The sequence below is a fragment of the Montipora capricornis genome, chromosome 14 (genome assembly GCF_036669925.1).
Source record: "Montipora capricornis isolate CH-2021 chromosome 14, ASM3666992v2, whole genome shotgun sequence".
NCBI lineage: Eukaryota > Metazoa > Cnidaria > Anthozoa > Scleractinia > Acroporidae > Montipora > Montipora capricornis.
Genome location: NC_090896.1, coordinates 37,414,864 through 37,431,931, shown reverse-complemented (window position 1 = coordinate 37,431,931; position 17,068 = coordinate 37,414,864). Strand labels below are relative to the sequence as shown.

The 17,068-nt window shown below is 41.5% G+C and overlaps 1 protein-coding gene across 1 annotated transcript; it reads right to left on the bottom strand.

Annotated features, from left to right (window-relative positions):
* Window positions 1–258: 258 nt before the first annotated feature.
* On the bottom strand, window positions 259–14,998 carry LOC138032912 (uncharacterized). Its single transcript, XM_068880624.1, has 4 exons — window positions 14,688–14,998; window positions 13,012–13,656; window positions 4,647–5,174; window positions 259–2,710 (listed from the first exon to the last, which is right to left on the bottom strand). Exons 1-4 carry the CDS (start codon window positions 14,968–14,970, stop codon window positions 1,815–1,817), a joined length of 2,352 nt encoding a protein of 783 aa, XP_068736725.1. The 5' UTR covers window positions 14,971–14,998; the 3' UTR covers window positions 259–1,814.
* Window positions 14,999–17,068: the final 2,070 nt, after the last annotated feature.

Sequence of the window (17,068 nt, the reverse complement as noted above, 5' to 3'; positions counted from 1 at the left end):
ACTAAAAAATAGGACTAAAATAATTTTCTTCGGGACCAAAACTGGGGGATTCGCCCTCTTACCTCGTATTGTCTTGTACATATCCCATATACCCACGTCAAGCATCAACCAATATTCCCTATAACTCTGCCAAAAAAGTTCTACAATGCATAACCAAGAGTCTGCGCAAAATAACTTGCGTTATTAGCGCGGCGCTGTATTCACCCGATACTAACGCCAGTTTATTATCAGGACAACAATAACAGTACTAAACTTCCCTTCGGGTAAAGTAAAGTGAGTTTACTTGACATTCATTGATAGGTTTACGTTTATCACACTCTAAGGATCACACCCCTCCAACACTATCAGTTTATTGCTATCTCCTTTCTTTATTCTTAGTGTAATACTAAATCACAAGACATCCTTGCGTTTACATGGAGGGAAAAAGACCAAGCTCCAATATTTGAGCACACCTGATTTGTATTTTGGCGAAGTATTCGAGCATTTGTGCTCGGTTTGAAACTTAATAAAGTGACTTAGGTTATTTTTAATAAACGTGAAGGTAGGTCATAGCAGACAAATCATCTTAGCGGGATGTATTTTCAGTATTCAGTCTACAGGCAAATATTTGTACTTTGCTTTACTCCAACATCTTTCTGCTGATAGCGTCTGCATGGGTGACAGACAGAAAGATCCATCACTTGAAAGATCCTAGAACCGTTTTAAATTACTTTTAAACTCATTTTGCAGAGGAAGGCCTTTGAGATGCTCCAATTTTCTAAATAGGAATCCTAATGCTAATATAACTGATATTTCTTCATCATGTAAATCAAACTGAGGAAAAGCTGTAATCTTACTTACTTTTCAAAATCTTTCTCCCATGTAGACACTCAAAGAGTAAAGTAAAGTAAAGTAGACCTTATTTAACGTCGATAACTCGTAACAGTAATTCAACTTACAAACCTGAGGTTGACAGTGCGCTCATTTTACTCCCCCCTCTCCATCAGTGCTCCTTGTTACGGGTATTTAAAGCTACTTAGCTACACGGTAAGGAAAGGAGTCGAAACAAGGATGCGAGATCCGGGAATCGAACTCAGGATCTCTTGCACCAAGGCCGCGCACTAACCGACTGTGCCATCCTTGCTCCTAGATATAATGGGCCACTTGAAAGAGTGGCCACTTAATAATAGGCCACTGTAATAAGTGGCCACTTAATACGCCACTTGAAAGAGAGGTCTAGAGGACAAAGACAAAGGAAAGTTCATAATATTTTGACATCTTTCACATTGCAACTTGTTTCTATTGTTTTTGTCCTCTCTGCCTCACGAGACCTCATGATCAAGCGGAATTTTGATATTTCGAAAATGGCCTATTAAAAAACAGTATAGGTATTCCGATAACTAAGGTTTGAGGTTTTTTTCTTTGTTTTTTGCTTAACTTTATTCAGGCTTTGAACCTCAAAAAAACAATGTCAACTTCTCAAAATTAGCACTGAACACCTTTGACGGTTAGTATCGGTAATCACATGATTTCGACTTCAAAGACGAACAAAATTGAACGAGCATTATGGAAGGGTGCAATTTGTAGTCGTTGGAAAAAATTACGAGTGTGGTTTCAAAAGCTATCCTTCTTTACAAGAATGTACTTCACCGTGATTGATGGCCATGAGTGTTGGCGTGCATGAGTGACTTCCTCGTTTGTGATTTGTCGTTTACACCCACAAACAACTCAAGTAAAGGTAACTGCTTACATAAAATTACTTAAATTGGCTGTTATACCTCAAGAAAGTTTTTAACAAGGCTATGACGTCACACGCCTAGGATATATTTTGATCACTAGTGAGATAATTCGAATATTTGTACCATGCCATCCTCATTCGAATTTAGGCCAGAAGTACCGGAACAACTCGCACCACTGCAAAACGAACCACCTCCCCCTCCGGCCTGCATCTTGTGAGTGCCGCTTCCTCCACCAGAGTACCCACCTCCACCACCCGATGCACCATTATCTTCAGAACCTCCTCCCCCACCACCAAATCCCCCAACTGCACCAGGGGGTGGTCCTCCGTTTTTTCCACTATTCATTGCCCCTGCTCGTCCTCCTACCCAACCCTGAGCACGTGATCCACCCCTTTCACCATGATGAACTCCTGCCCTGGCACACCCCTGCGCTAACCATCCCGCGCCAACTCCCCCATGAAAACTGGCACTTGCACTGTTGCACTGACCTGGCTGTCCCCCAGTTCCCCCCATTCTGCTCTGAGAAGTTTCTTTTCCTACGCTACTAGCCCCACTAGTACCCGTCTGACCATCAACCCCGTTGTATCCACCAGATGCACCTCCTCCCCCTCCAGCAGCCAGCAAAAGCACATTACTTGATGTATAAACAAAGCTTCCTCCCCCTCCCCCTGTTCCGGCATTGTCCTCCACAGACAATCCCAGTTCAGCTGCAGTCCTACCAGTTGATCGCCCTCCTCTCACCTCCACAGAATCTCCTCCTTTCTGTCCCACCACAATATTCAGCACTGTTCCTTTACTCAGCGTAAACGTTCCCTCTTTGAACGCTCCTTTGCCTCCGTAGTAAGTTCCTGGGTTGTCTCCGTAGTTATACGAGTGTGTGCCACCTCGGGCGCCCCAGGCTTTGATTTTATAACGTCCGCTGTTTGGAATTGAGAACTTCTGTATGATACCATAACGTCCCTTGCGACCATTTGTCCTAAAGTTTAGGGGATCTAACATAAGAATAACGTTAAAACAAACCATTACATTACATATAATCTTAATCCAATACCTCTAATCGACTCATTAGGGCCGTTTATACGAGAGGAAATAAGCCGCGGCTTACTCTGGCCGCGGCGTACATAATACCCGAAAGGAACTAAACTCCCAGGCCAGGATAGGCCGCGGCTTGAGAAAGCCGTGAACGTAGATTTTCTACCATTTATACGGTGTGTTCGCGTCTTATGTAAGCCGCCGCCAGAGTAAGCCGCGGCTTATTTTCTTTCGTGTAAACGGCCCTAATGTTTCTTGTCAATTTTTTCAGATATCATTATATCAGTTTGTCCCTTTTACCAGCTCTGCATATGGGTGTTTTTTCTTTTTTATCTCAACGCCTTAATAACAGCGCAAACAGTATTTTGATGCGACGGTTTTGTTGAAGTTGCCGTTATCGCTGCTCCGCTTACTTAATGAAAGAAAAATATTACAAAACATGTAAATGAAAGAATGTTATGAAGTGAAACCGAATCCTTACGTTCATTATTATTATTATTATTATTATTATTATTATTATTATTATTATTATTATTCCACTTTAGCAGTTGGTCCATAACAAGTTCATTTCACGCGAAAAATTATATGGCCATGAGTTCGAGACCCGTTCAGTCCAGGATTTTTTCAGGCTTCTGAACAACTGCTTAAAGGTGATTTTTTCGATGGTGGGTGACTCGGAGAAACTTGGGAAAAATCCCAGTGCTCCTTTGCAGGAGTCGAACTTTCGACCTTCCGATTGCTAGTTCGGAAGCTCTACCACTGTGATAGATGTTAACCCCAGTGAATGAAATGAAGAGATTTTTTTTATCGATGGTGACTCGGGGATACTCGGAAGAAATGCGAGTGCTCCTTTGCAGGAGTCAAACCTGCGACTTTCCGAGTTCTAGTTCAGAAGCTCCACCACTGTGATAGATGTTAACCCCAGTGAATGAAATTAACATATTTTTTACCGATGGCAACTCGGGGATACTCGGAAGAAATCGGAGTGCTCCTTTGCAGGAGTCAAACCTTCGACCTTCCGATTTCTAGTTCGGATGCTCTACTACTGAGATAGTTGTTAACCCCAGTGAATAAAATGAAGAGATATTTTTATCGATGGTGACTCGGGGATACTCGGAAGAAATCCGAGTGCTCCTTTGCAGGAGTCGAAGCTACGACCTTCCGATTTCTAGTTCGGATGTTCTACCACTATGATAGATGTTGACCCTGGTGAATGTAATGGAAACAAAAATTATCGATGGTGACTAGGGGATACTCGGAAAAATCCGAGTGCTCCTTTGGAGGAGTGGAACCTACGAACTTCCGATTACTAGTTCGGAAGCTCTACCTTTGCGGCAGATGTTAACCCCGGTGATGAAACGAAGAAATACACTATCCATGGTGACTCGGAGATCCTCGGAAAAATTCCGAATTCTCCTTCGCAGGGGTCGAACCTACAACACCCCGATGACTATCACGGATACTTAAAGCCTGGTTTTCATTAGCGACGTAAGCAAAAGCGAAGAATAAGAGCGCTTCACCATAAAAACAGGGATGACGCAAGCATAAACACAAGCGCAAGTATCAAAATTTTTCCTCCTTCTTGTGGTTGCCCTTATGTTTGCGTTCGCTTGCCTTGTGTAAAAACGAAACACAGCATAAGAACAAGGATATTTGCTACGTCACTAAGCGTCTGACCAATTAAAACGCTCGTTCCAGATTCCCTGCGTCTGAGCATTTGAGCAAAATGGCGAATGATTTGGTTGACTTATGCTTATGTCGACGTTCGTTTTCACTTAGAATAAGCTACTTATGCTTGCGCTTGTGCTTGCGTTGCTAGTGAAAACCAGGCTTAAGTTGTTTCAGAAACGTGCAATAATATTTTGCTTAGAAAATCGTCAAGTTCCGTTTAGGTACCTTCTACTTTCAATGTCATCGTAGTTGAGATAGTATAGAACAGCAACTTGGCTTCACAAATGTAAGATCCAGAGTCAGTCTTCTCCAAAGAAGAAATTTCCAACGATCCATTTTTCACTTTCATTCGTCCCCCCTCCCAGGCACCCCCAACGCGTCTCCACGAAATCGAGGCTTGAGCGGTTGCGTAGCAGTTCGTCAACAATGTTTCATTAGTCAGTTTTGTAACTGCTCTAGGTGGTTTAGTGATGAACTTTGGTGGAGGCCAGACGACTAATGTAGTAACTGCAGAAGCTTCCCCGAGGTCATTTTTGGCCTTGCATTGATAGGGACCTGTGTCGATTTCCATGGCACCAACTACCGTCAATGATCCCTTACCATACACAGCTCTCTGTCTCGACAAAACGCCACTTAATTTCCTCCATGTCACAACGGGAACGGGAAATCCAGTCACGCGACAGCGTGGAAGCGTGACATTTTGGCTGGTTTTCGCGTGAGTGGGACCTGGGACCAGTTGAACACGCGGAGCCGCTGAGTGAAAATAAATTTATTTTACTTGGGACCTCTTTTTGTCCTTTTATTGGAAAGTGGTTATTCTCTGATATTTCCCTATGCTTTTAACACTCCAAAAACAGACACCCTTTCTCATTTATGACAGCTAGAAGCTATGTTTGTAAGTATTCAAGGTACAAAGGAAGAAAAGCCATTTTCGAAAGCGCGCTTTAGTTGCGCTTCGACAAATTGGAGAATTACCAGCTAGTAGGGCGAATATTAAAAAAACAAAAGACGAAAAACACACAAACAAACAATGACAAAAAATTCTGGGAAATGTGTTCTACTATTTCCTCCAACAATGTCTAATTTAGTGTCCAATGGATGGGACATACATGCACACTGCATGAGCATGTCTCTTCTTTCGAATGAAAATTCTGACTGTTCGAAACACCTCTCTTTCTTCCTTTCCTGGTCTTTTCCAGCCCATTTAATTTGTGCAGAAAAGAAATTGCCCAGAGTAAACTTAACGTCAAAACGATTTTAACAGGTGCTTGCTGGTTTATCTGCACCACGTCCAATCAGCAATAAAATGAACCCCCTCAAACGTAACTTAAAGTGCACATTACTCGAAATTTTACCACCATTTTTTTTATTATAAATCTAAATTGTAATGGTCTAAGAAGCATTTCTGTATAAAAACAATTTAATTTCTGTCCCGAGAACATTATCTAAAATGCGAAGACACCTCACGTATTTTTACTGGGTTGCCAGACCCAGTCGGAATCTGCGTTTCATTTCGTCGTTTTATTATTATTATTATTATTATTTTTTTATTATTATTATGTTTTCCATGTCGGGAAAAGTTATTCCGGTCCCTCCCCTGCAAAGTAGTGTCTTTGTGCGAAGCGTCTTCTGCATGATGTTTGGTAGACTTGAGGGGGTAGAATTGCGTAAATTTTATCCGGTGGACACAGTAGAACATTTAATTAACCCACAATGGCGTCGAAAGTCATTGTAACGCGAATGGCGTTTTAGTGGGTCTTTAAAAAAGGATCCCATTTGGATAAACAAAACAAGAGGTGAAAAATAAATATCTGGAATCTTAAAAGCGTCGAGTAATGAATGGTCTTCAACAGCAATCTTTCGCCCGTCGCGCCGTAATCAAAGTGAGCTGTATTTCTAATATTCTACCAAGTGTGATGTTATGTACAACACTGAAACCAAATGGAAAATTCTCTGGTAACTTATGGGTTCAACAAAGATAGAGAAGGAATCGAACGCCTTAAGTACTAGTGGATCCGTGATCTCTGTTGTCTGGCTATTTGTATTTATTTGTTCTCAACTCTGCACAGTCTTTAGGTAAAAAAAAATAAACGCAAATGTGACAGCCAAGAATTATTTGAAAGGAAGCTTGTCGTCTATTTTGTGCTTCATTATTCAAGGAAAAGGTTCTTCAGGAAAGGGTTTGAACTTAAAATTTATTTTGTTGCGTATGGTAATTTGACACGATTGAGTTTATCCTCTTCACGCACGCAATGAAATAGGAAGGGTTTATTGCCTCTAATAGCAAATATGTTGTTTGTTTCAATAATTTTTTCGCTGGAAAAGGTGGCCTTTATGAATTCATCATGTTGTGTAATAGTCGAGCTTAACAAATTTACATACGTGCGTTGAAATGTGATACGCGAGGAGACAGGAATTTTTTCTCTGTGACAAAAGATTAAATCAGTAGCAAAGTTTAACCTCAGAAAAATATCTGTTTTGTCATTATAGTGTAAAATGAAGTTTATTTGAAAAGACGACAATATTTCTTTAACTTCCTGGTTAATCCAATTTATTGCAACGACGTGCCAGTGCGAAGATTGTTTACATTTAACTCATGCTTTCTTTTTGCGAATTTTGAGTGTCGAAATTACATCATTTACGTGACATAGCTCCTTTATCAGGAAGATTTTTCAACAATGTATCGCTTTACTCTAACCCAAAAACGTTCAGATAGTAAAAAACTTCATATTTATTAACCATTTCTTTTGCTTTTGTACTTGTAAGCAATGTGATTTACGATAATTCGCAAGTCTGTTTTTGTATCTCATAGATGTTTAGATTTTCAATTACATGACCGCTCAACCTCGTGATTGTGTAATTAGTTCACCCTGAAGTCAAAATAGATACGTTTCTCAGGAAACCGACAAAGAAGGCTTCCTGACCCGACAGATGAAACGTAAAGACGGAATTTTATTGGCTAAAAAGTTCGCTGTTTCACTCTGAAAACGACGAACGATTAACAATCATTCCCATAGTTCATTCAGGTAGTTCATTAAGGTGATCACGTGCACCTTTATGATTGCCTAGAACGTGATCAATTTCTTCCTTTTTACAGAACATCACGACCTTTCCCTTGATTCATAAAAGTCACAGATTGCAGAAATTTTCGTGTTTTTATGATCGATATCGATTGTCCTTAATCTTTCGATGAGAATTCGATTCAGAGTTATATATAAAAACTATGTTATTTTTTTCTTCTTCTGTCTTTTGGCTTGGCTTTTACTGTTAACTCCCGGCTTTTATGGTACTTTTTGGTGCAAACGTAAAGCCAAAAAATGTTTTGACCTGGCATCAGATTAGACTGAAAAGAAGAGGAATTATAAAGCGGAAACAACATCTTCAGTCCTTCCTTAGTGTGTGCAATAACCGTCTGCTTAGTGCAACTGCAAGACATGCATGACATGCAGGAAAACGTCCGTCAGAGCAATTTTGCAGTTTTTTTGCAGACTATTCATTAAAAGAAGAAACGTGTGATTTTACTCAAGAACGTGTTTTGTTATCTTTAAACTGAATTTATTACCAAAGCCGGCTTAAAAAACTAAAATACCTCAAAATGGGACAGGATATTACAAAATAATTAAATGTGTGAACGTGTGAGCCAAAGGGCCTCTGCTGGCACGACATCTAGGTGATCCCTCAAATGGTCTTAATGACCACCCACTTGAAAAAATAAACTGGAACGCTGTAGATCAATACCACCCAATTCAGTGTCTTCTGTTTTTGTGTAACACGTACCACAGGCAACCCAGTGTACGCTTCATGGAGCGTCTAGTTTTGGGAATCTGGCCTGGAATCTGGCCTGGAATCGTGTTAAGGTTTTGACGTCATCGATTGTGTAAAGATGCAGACTTCTGCGAAAATTCAGTGTGGTGGGGAGCGTACATTTACGATTTAAAGCGGCAAAAGCCCGCACAGCAATAAAGAGTATTCCCTGATCTTCTTTATCGGCAGTTGCAGTCAGGTTCTTTAAGGAAGAATAACAATTTGGCGTGAAATCCACATCGGGCGAAATCTTGCGGTGTGTTCATATCACTTGAGGGCCCATCGCTTGTATTTTCAGTTCTCGGTATCCAGATTACAGCTCTCCTCCTCCGTGGGCTTAAGGATCTTTCTGAGGACCTGAGTTAATTATCCATTTGTCTACATTTTATTATTAAAAGACGCGAGGATCTTCAATGTGAATATTATTTGGAAGGCGTTTAGAATTCGAACGTTCGATTACTGGATGGTTTTCACAGATTTTAAAATCAAAACGGCGAGGTCTTCCGGAGTACCAGTTACCAGTTCCGTAACGTTTTTGGTTTTGAAAATACACAGAAATACAGCATTTGAATTTCCGAATTGTCTATTTATCGTTAAGATTCTCCGCGCGCAGTTTAAACGTTTCAAGTATATTAGGTGTGTTTATACTCATGTGCCCTGTCTCGTTAGTGAAAAGTAAGCAGACTTGGTGAGGTTGTTTATGCATTCATTCTACAATATTTCATGTTCGTGGCCTTTTCCATCGTACATCTTCGAATTTATTTTTTATGAACAGTGAACACGATCCACAGGCAGGCTTGGGACTTATATTGTCTGTCGATTTATAATCACTGAACGCGCTAAGTGCATTCCAATTAATATCCGAGTGCTGAATAACATTGAGGAAATCGTTATTCATCGTCACCGTAGAAGTGGAACGATCTGACTTGGAACGATATGGCCTAGAATGAAGTGATCGATCGAGAGCACCGGCTCTCACCCGTGAGAGCATATCAATTCACACTGCTCCTTCCTTCGCTCTCCATCTGTTGCAATCGCTGGTTGACACTCCTTTTTTTTGCTACGTCTATGGTTGGGAAAGTTCGTTTGTTAAATCTACGGACCCAGATACATCAGCTAGATCGACGCTTCTTGCAAACACAGAACCGAATCGAAGTCTTCGTAGGTTTGAAAACGGGCCGGTGTTTTTGGGCATGCAAATCATTGTCCATTTCTATCTTAAATCCTCCTTTGTAGGAAAAAAGATGCATTAATATACTTGGGGTCAACTAAAATTTTTGCAGCTGACCAGCCCAGGGCCGCTACCAACACAATATTTTCCGCAGACTCTCCGATTTGTAATGTTGTTTATATTTCCTGATGCAATCTAAAACAACCGATGACGTCCTGAAGACATTTTTGGCCCCGCGGGAAATGTCACAATTTTTTGGCAAAAATGCCGAAGTTCGTGCTGCGAAAAAACTCAATTCGGACATTTGTACGAAGATTCTAAGAAGGAAATCCTATCAAGCAAGGCCTGAATTTTAAAGTGCCCCTGTGACCAAAAAATAAATTGATATTTTTCTTTGAATTTCAAAACTATGTTAACAAAACACTAAGTGACCCACGTTTTAAGCCTTGATTTCAAAAAGACACCTCTTTATTTTAACTGTAGCCTGCGTAGCATGGCGGTTTTTGTCGAGCCGGGCGCACGAGCGGCGAAGCCGCGAAATTCGCGCGCGAAGCGCGCGAGAACGAGCGGCGAAGCCGCGAGAAAAATAAAAACCGCCTGCCCGGATTCGAGGGGTTTTTGACTGCCGCCCCCTTCACATCATTTTGACACCCGCGGTGACAACTTGTCTGGCTTCAATTTCCCCAGCCAATCATAGGCTTGATAGTAATATGAAACTTCGCGAGAAAAGTGTGGCACGTTTGGCAAGAAATCAAAACAAATCCTCATGCTCTTTCGTCTTTTTCGATGGCTACGAAGGGCGATACGCCGAAAAAGCCTGGCAATGTTCAACGGGCTATTTCAAACGTCAATGATAATTGTAGATTGTGTTGTTGTCCGCTAAAGATTAAATACGGAGAATTAAAAAAAAAATTCGTATATTTCAACGCAAAACCTTTTCAAGGTCTCGAAGCGCGAAGGATGCATACAAGGTCTGACTTTGGCAGAACTCTGTTCACATATTGGACTGGAAATTGAAAAATCCGACACGTTCTCTGATCGAGTATGTACGAAAATATGGTACGAAAATACGGAACGCATTTGATTTCCATACCTTCATCGGTGCTTGAACTTTCAAGTAAGTCTTCCAAGTAATACCTTCATCGCCTCAAACTTGAAAAGAGAGAAGGATAACTCGGCTGTGATGGAAGTTGATGACCATTCTGGTAGATTCAAGCGGCTTTTGCCAACAACTATTTCATCGCCAGATAGAAGTCCTCAAGCCAGATAAGGGGAAAAAAGCGACTGGACAAAAATCATCAGCGAAAATATCCTTATGTTTTAGAGTTGTTTCGAGCTCTGTGGTTAACACTGACAGCGATCACAACGAACTCTCTACTTTGAACACAGCGGATGACTCACCTCAGGAAGCTGGGGAACTTTTTCTCTCATATCTAAACGTGGAAGACTTACTTGAAAGTTCAAGCACCGAAGCTAAAGTGGTAATTGTTAACACGGGTGGTCGCGTTGAAACGTTCAGCTCGTTTCATGATAAGACGAAATCGATAATAGTAAATCTGTGCAGAAAAAAATGGAAAACGGTAGCGAATTTGACATTCTGTGTGTGATTCGTCGACCACAATCGTCGACACGGCTCGATGTAGAGCACTGTCTTCTTTTAAAGCGGCAAGGAATGCCTTTCCTAACACCGTCTCAGCGGAGCGATAGAGAAATTGAGGTGGACTCTCTCGAACCGCATTCAGTGCTTCCGTCGTAAGTTCCATTGCCGTGCAGTTCAGCGACAACATTTCGGAAATCTGGTCGTCTATAATACTTTTCAACGGGGCAATGACAATCACACACGTTTTCGATGAAGAGATTTCTTCTTTGGCAAGAGCGAAGGCAGTATATATCATGCTCTTGCCAAAACCTGTTTGCAAAATTGCCATGACGTCTCTCCCATGAAGAAGATTGTTAAGGGCCGTTTCCTGCTCTGGCTTCAACAAAACTGCACTATTTCCCGACGAATATTCAAGAGCGACAACGCTCTAGTTAATGCTTCTGCGATATTTTGATTTTGTTTTGACGAGAAGATTTGTTCAGTCTCTCGAAACTCTCCCAAGGGAAATTACCAAAACATTTGATTGACGTTTCAGTGCTCTCAGCCAATCCGAAATTCGCGTGCACTGGTGAACGCATAATTCAAAAAACCCCATGAATTTGGGCAGGCGGGAATTCAACTCGACTCTTCACCAATCCTCTCACGGCTGAGCCACTCGCTTTCACGGCTTCGCAACCAAATCAGAAGCACTCGCGCACGAAAATCCCGCCAGCTACGCAGGCTATTTTAACTGAAATTTTCCTATTTAATGGTCCGCCATTACTAACATTATGTTCTTGAGAGAGCTGGATCGAGGAGAAAATAACGTCAAAGGCTCATTAGTTTAAGAATGCAATACGTGTGTACGCCGCAGAATTAACATGCAGCACGGGGGTTTTGGGCTTTAAGACTTTTCAACTCACGCTTTGCATATATAATAAGCTGCGTTCACACGCTAAAATTTTAAGCTAGTGAGCCGCTGACGTCACTTTTCCCTGGATCCAACCGTCTGAGGTCCAATCGGTCAGTTTTGAGCGTGAGTAATGGCGGACCGTGAAATCCAAAACTTACACTCAAAGTAAACGGCCTTTGGATAAAAATCAAAGCTCAAAATTTTGCCAGTCAGGTGTTAACCAAACACACTTTCAAAATCTGAAGGAAAAAAGGAAGTGGTTTTTTGATCACAGGGGCACTTTAATGATATGAAATTAAAATTGGTGGTAAAATTTCGAATCATGTGCACTTTAATGATTGAAGATAGTCATAATGATAATGATGATGATGACAATGGCGATGATGATGATTGCACTCGCTACGACGAGACGACGTTAGATGTACTAATGACGACAACAACTAGGCTGAGGTACATGGCAAACGTTAATCCTGAGGGATGACTTCTTTTCCGATAGTGACTCCGCGATACTTAAGGCGGGGTACACTTGAAGGCCGTCTTCACGCCGCTTAAAATCGGTTTAATGGAAACATCTTGTTCGCGTTTCAAGCAATACAAAACCCTATGCTCATTTCACAAATCAATGTTTTGGTATGTTTTGTAAATTTTTTGGTGATTTTTAGGTGTATTTGGGAGGAGATAGTTTTTCTTAAAAGAGCTAGTAGTAAAATTTGGAGAAATAAGAAATATTTCAGATTTTTTGTAGTTTAAAAATTAGAATTTGAAGTTAAAAATGACGTATGGACACCTAAACAGTCCCCTACCAATCTGGTGTGCTCTTGGGTTGGAGGCAACTGTCTGTTGGTGTTCCAAAAATAAATATATTTTTCATCCCTTCTTTAAACCTCTTAAAATTCCATTCAAATTCATGTGTACCCCCACCTTAAGAGTTTTTTTTTTTTTTGTAAAGGGGTTCTTTTGCAGGAGTCGAACCTACGACCTTCCGATCAATATCGCTGAGCAACAGGAGACCCGTGGGAGCGAGCCCATTAAACTATGTAGGTTCAATAATTATGCTGATGATGTTGATGATGAATTCCTGATGTATTTTATATAAAGATGATTTTTTTTTGTTTCCGTTTACCTTCAACAGTTAGAATTGCCGACTTGTTCATTGAACCAAGCAAATTCTCAGCGACACAAGTGTACTTTCCTGCGTCTCCGAGAGTCACGTGACGACCCTCTAACTTTCCATCTGACTGATATCGGAAACGGTGAGTCCAGCTTCGATCAGACCTGAGCCATGTGACCCTCGGCTTTGGATTTCCTGTTGCAGAACACTGGAAAACGGCATTCTGATTTTCTCTCACCTTTTGTGTTATCGGGGAAATCACAACCGTTGGGGTTGAAATCGATTCCCCTGGTTCTCCCTTTGCTCCCGGAAAACCCCTGGGACCTTGGATTCCTCTTACTCCCTGTGTTCCCTTTTGACCAGGTGGGCCACTGATTCTCAATTTTCCATGCGGCCCTGGATTTCCTATTGGTCCACGTGATCCTTTTCGTCCCGTGTTTCCTCGCGGTCCTCTCTTACCACGTGACCCTTTTGGGCCTGGCATTCCCGGTGGGCCTTGCACACATATTTGTTCTTTGGTTGAACAAAATGCCTTTGGCTTTAAAGAGGTCAAGGTCTTGTTGATCTCACTTTTCACAGCATCCACAATAAACTTATGACTGTCTGTCTCCGGGCTGCTTTCAATTAGCCTTCGGGCTCTTAGCTTTTCGGTTTTATCTGTCAACAGGAAAAATCGCTTTATTATTAAGTTAAAAGTGGGACCCGATGCGACATTTATACAATCGAATGACGTCAAAATGAACAGTAAACGTCGCAAAAGATCCCGTCACTAATCTTCTTGTAACTCTGGCACCAAACATCCCAGCTTCTTGGCTCGCCTCTCATCCAAAGATGAACTGAAGCCAAGAAATTTAAAGCTTAGTTACAAAAAAAGTTTAAGTCCTCTGCACTATTTTGTCGCTAGGTACAAACCACGATAACTGGCATTCATGATCAGACGAAATCAACTTCCGTTCGTCATGAGGGCTGGGATATTAGGGAGCTTAAGCGCGCGCATTTTTGAGACGGGGACGGCAACCGGAAGTGAGCTGTTTTCCCTTTTAACCTGTTTTCACACAACACCATTTACATTCCTAAGTATATTTTCTCCATTAGAGATGATAAGTATAAAAATCTGAGAGACACAACTGTCCTAGCACGCGAAATGTTCTCTTCCGGTTGCCGTCCGCGTCTCCAAAACGTGCGTGCTCAAGTTAAGCTCCCTAATTCTGAAACCTTTAAGTTTCTTTACAGTGGGTTTTGTTTCACATTATAAGAAATATATACCAAATGTTTTGGCGCTCTACCAGAGAGAGCTCTAATCCGGATCCTGATCCGAGAAAATAACATAAGTTCATTGGCATGTTAACGTTATCCAAGTTCGTAGCCTTCGATCAGGCTCTTCTTTTTAGAGACTGCGTGAGTCGTAAAAATGCCAGCGAAAAACGCAGGATAGCCGCGACTTCTCCTCGCGGCTTTCGCGCGCCACTTCTGAGACGCTTGCATTTTAATGCTGTTCACGAAGGCTAATATATGAATAAGGATTTACTACTTCAAGTGTGAAGCGTAATCAATCTAGGCAATAGATTCTTGGTCTATTCCAAAGACCAAAGCAATTCATAAGTGAATTCAAAATCATAATAACGCAACTTGGAGGAATCACATACATATTTCGTCCCGCTCTTGAACAATCCAACCGTTTAACTAACCTGTCTCCGCATCTCTGAGATGTGAATCTCTCTCTTTGCGGCCCAATCCGAAGGCAGCAGTGTCCCTTTTCTCAATCCTTTTCTCTGATCTTTCACGATCAGTTTTTGGGATACGAACTTCCGCAAAAAGATTCTCGATAGTGTCAACTCGCTTGTTCACAATCTCAACGCGAACCAACACTGTGATGCAGATCAAAGCAGAAATGAACGACACGAGATGAGGGAACCTAGCCGAGCAACTACGAGTTTCGTGGCACGCTGAGTTCCCTTGTTTCTCCGCCATGACGAATACGCAATAGCAAAGGAACTGATACAATAGGCGAGTTCACACTAAGGCCCAAGTAGGCCTTAAGTACCTTAAAAACTCAAAAGAACTTGAGACGGTCGATGTCTTTTAAAGATAAGCGTTCATACTAAATTGTAAAGTATGCTACTTGCGGGATCGCTTGTCAATCAAACTACGCAGCAAAACCCGACAAAGCAAATAGCAAGACTTTCAAACTTTCACCATGCGCCCTCGAAACGTTCGAATAGCATGCCTTATTTTGATTTTTACTTCTCTACTCTTGCGAGCGGTCTTTCGGGCTTCAACAAATGTATTGCTTTGCTTTGATGGAGGAAGCCTTTAGAATTAGCCGGAGAAATCGTCTGATGTTGCTTATGTGTATGGCAGAGTTTCACAGCAACAAAGACCACAACTGAGAAGAAGAGCTTGGGTTTGGCCTCGACCACAGAACTAGTTTCGCCCTCTAATAGCTAATCCAGCACTTCATTTTCTTTGGAGGGAACATTTTCGTGTCACTCATGAAACATTTGAATACCTTTGTGACCTTGTAAGAGTAGATCTGCAAAAACAACAGACGCGGATGCGAGCGCCGATTAGCGTAGAAGAAAGGGTTGGTTTAGCATTATGGCGGCTTGCAACCGGCAACAGTTATAGAAGCTGTGGATTACAATTTGATGAGAGAAGAAACGATGTCGGCTTCCGTTGTGATCCATGTTTTTGCTTCGCCAAGAAGGTTTGCGTGCACTAGCTTTTCCCGCCGTATAGTTGATTGACGTGTTATCGCTTTCGAGTGTTTTGATAGTGCGTAAGCACGCATTCGAGCACGTAAAACTAGACTTGAGAGCGTACTTCGGCTTCTTTGAGGATAGGTCGTTTCCAAGGTTACAAAGTAAGGTACTTAAACCAAAATAACCCCCGTTCACACTCCAAGTATACTTGTTTAAGGCAAACTTAAGGCCTACTTATGTACCTAGTATGAACTCGCCTAATGCCAGCTGTGGTCGAAGAATGTAAGATACATGACCCCAACTTTCTGTTGATCTGACAGGTTAGAACGAACGTTTTAATCCGGTGTAAATGATTTCCAGGATTTAATAACAGAAGCCGGGTGCCACAATTCCTTTATATCTTCGCAACGCCGAAGTTCTAAACTATCAAACGTCGCAATCCTCTTTGTTTTTCTTACATCAAAAACATGTTAAAGGATCAGCTTTCCAAAACAAGCAGTTTGCAGTTTGACGACTAGCTTTTCGGGCCCGAAAAGTTTTCGGGACTTTCTAGAAACAAGCCAAAGGGTCCGTTTCTCGAAAGTTCCGAAACTTTACGGGCCATTTCTGGGTGTCATAATTAGCTTTGTATCTCAAGAACGAAGAGGACTTAAGTCGTCAGACTTCACATTCATTTTTTAAGCATGTTAAAAGATCGGCTTTCCAAAACAAGCGGTTGGCAGTTGCACAAACGGTCAGTGTAACACGCAGACTGCAGAGAGCTGCAGACTGGGTGTAAAATGCAGACTGAGGGTAAAATGCGGGCTGCAGACTGCAGACCAGGGAGAAAATGCAGACTGAGGGTAAAATAAATATGTATAATAAAAAACGAGTCCTAAGCGTAAAATAAAGAGTGTTTGAAAGACAATCCTGTTTTACATCTGTCAACAACTCACATTATCATGACTGCAGGTCGCTGCACCTTTTGGGGACTGCTGTTAAGAGTCCATGGAAAATGAGATCCTTGAAATCATCTGTGCTTTGTTTTTGCGCTTCCAGATGCATTGAAATGTTCAAAGTTATTTCTCACACCAGTACATCGAGGGATATCGATTGATAACCAACAATTATTACTCGGAATACCTGAAAGGTATCCGAGTTATAGGTTGTTCACCATTTAGCACAAAAGTCCGGAAATTTCGGTTGGAATGTAAATGGTAAGCCTATTGTGGTCTTCCCAAACGAAAAATTTTCGGAGAAAACGGGATTTCTTGAAAGGTAGTCCAAAATTCCAAACGTGTTTACATTTGCATACTTCCATGATTTTGCCTCCCTCCAGACTCTCTCGGTAACCTTGAACGGATTTTGTAAATGGTACACACCGTTTC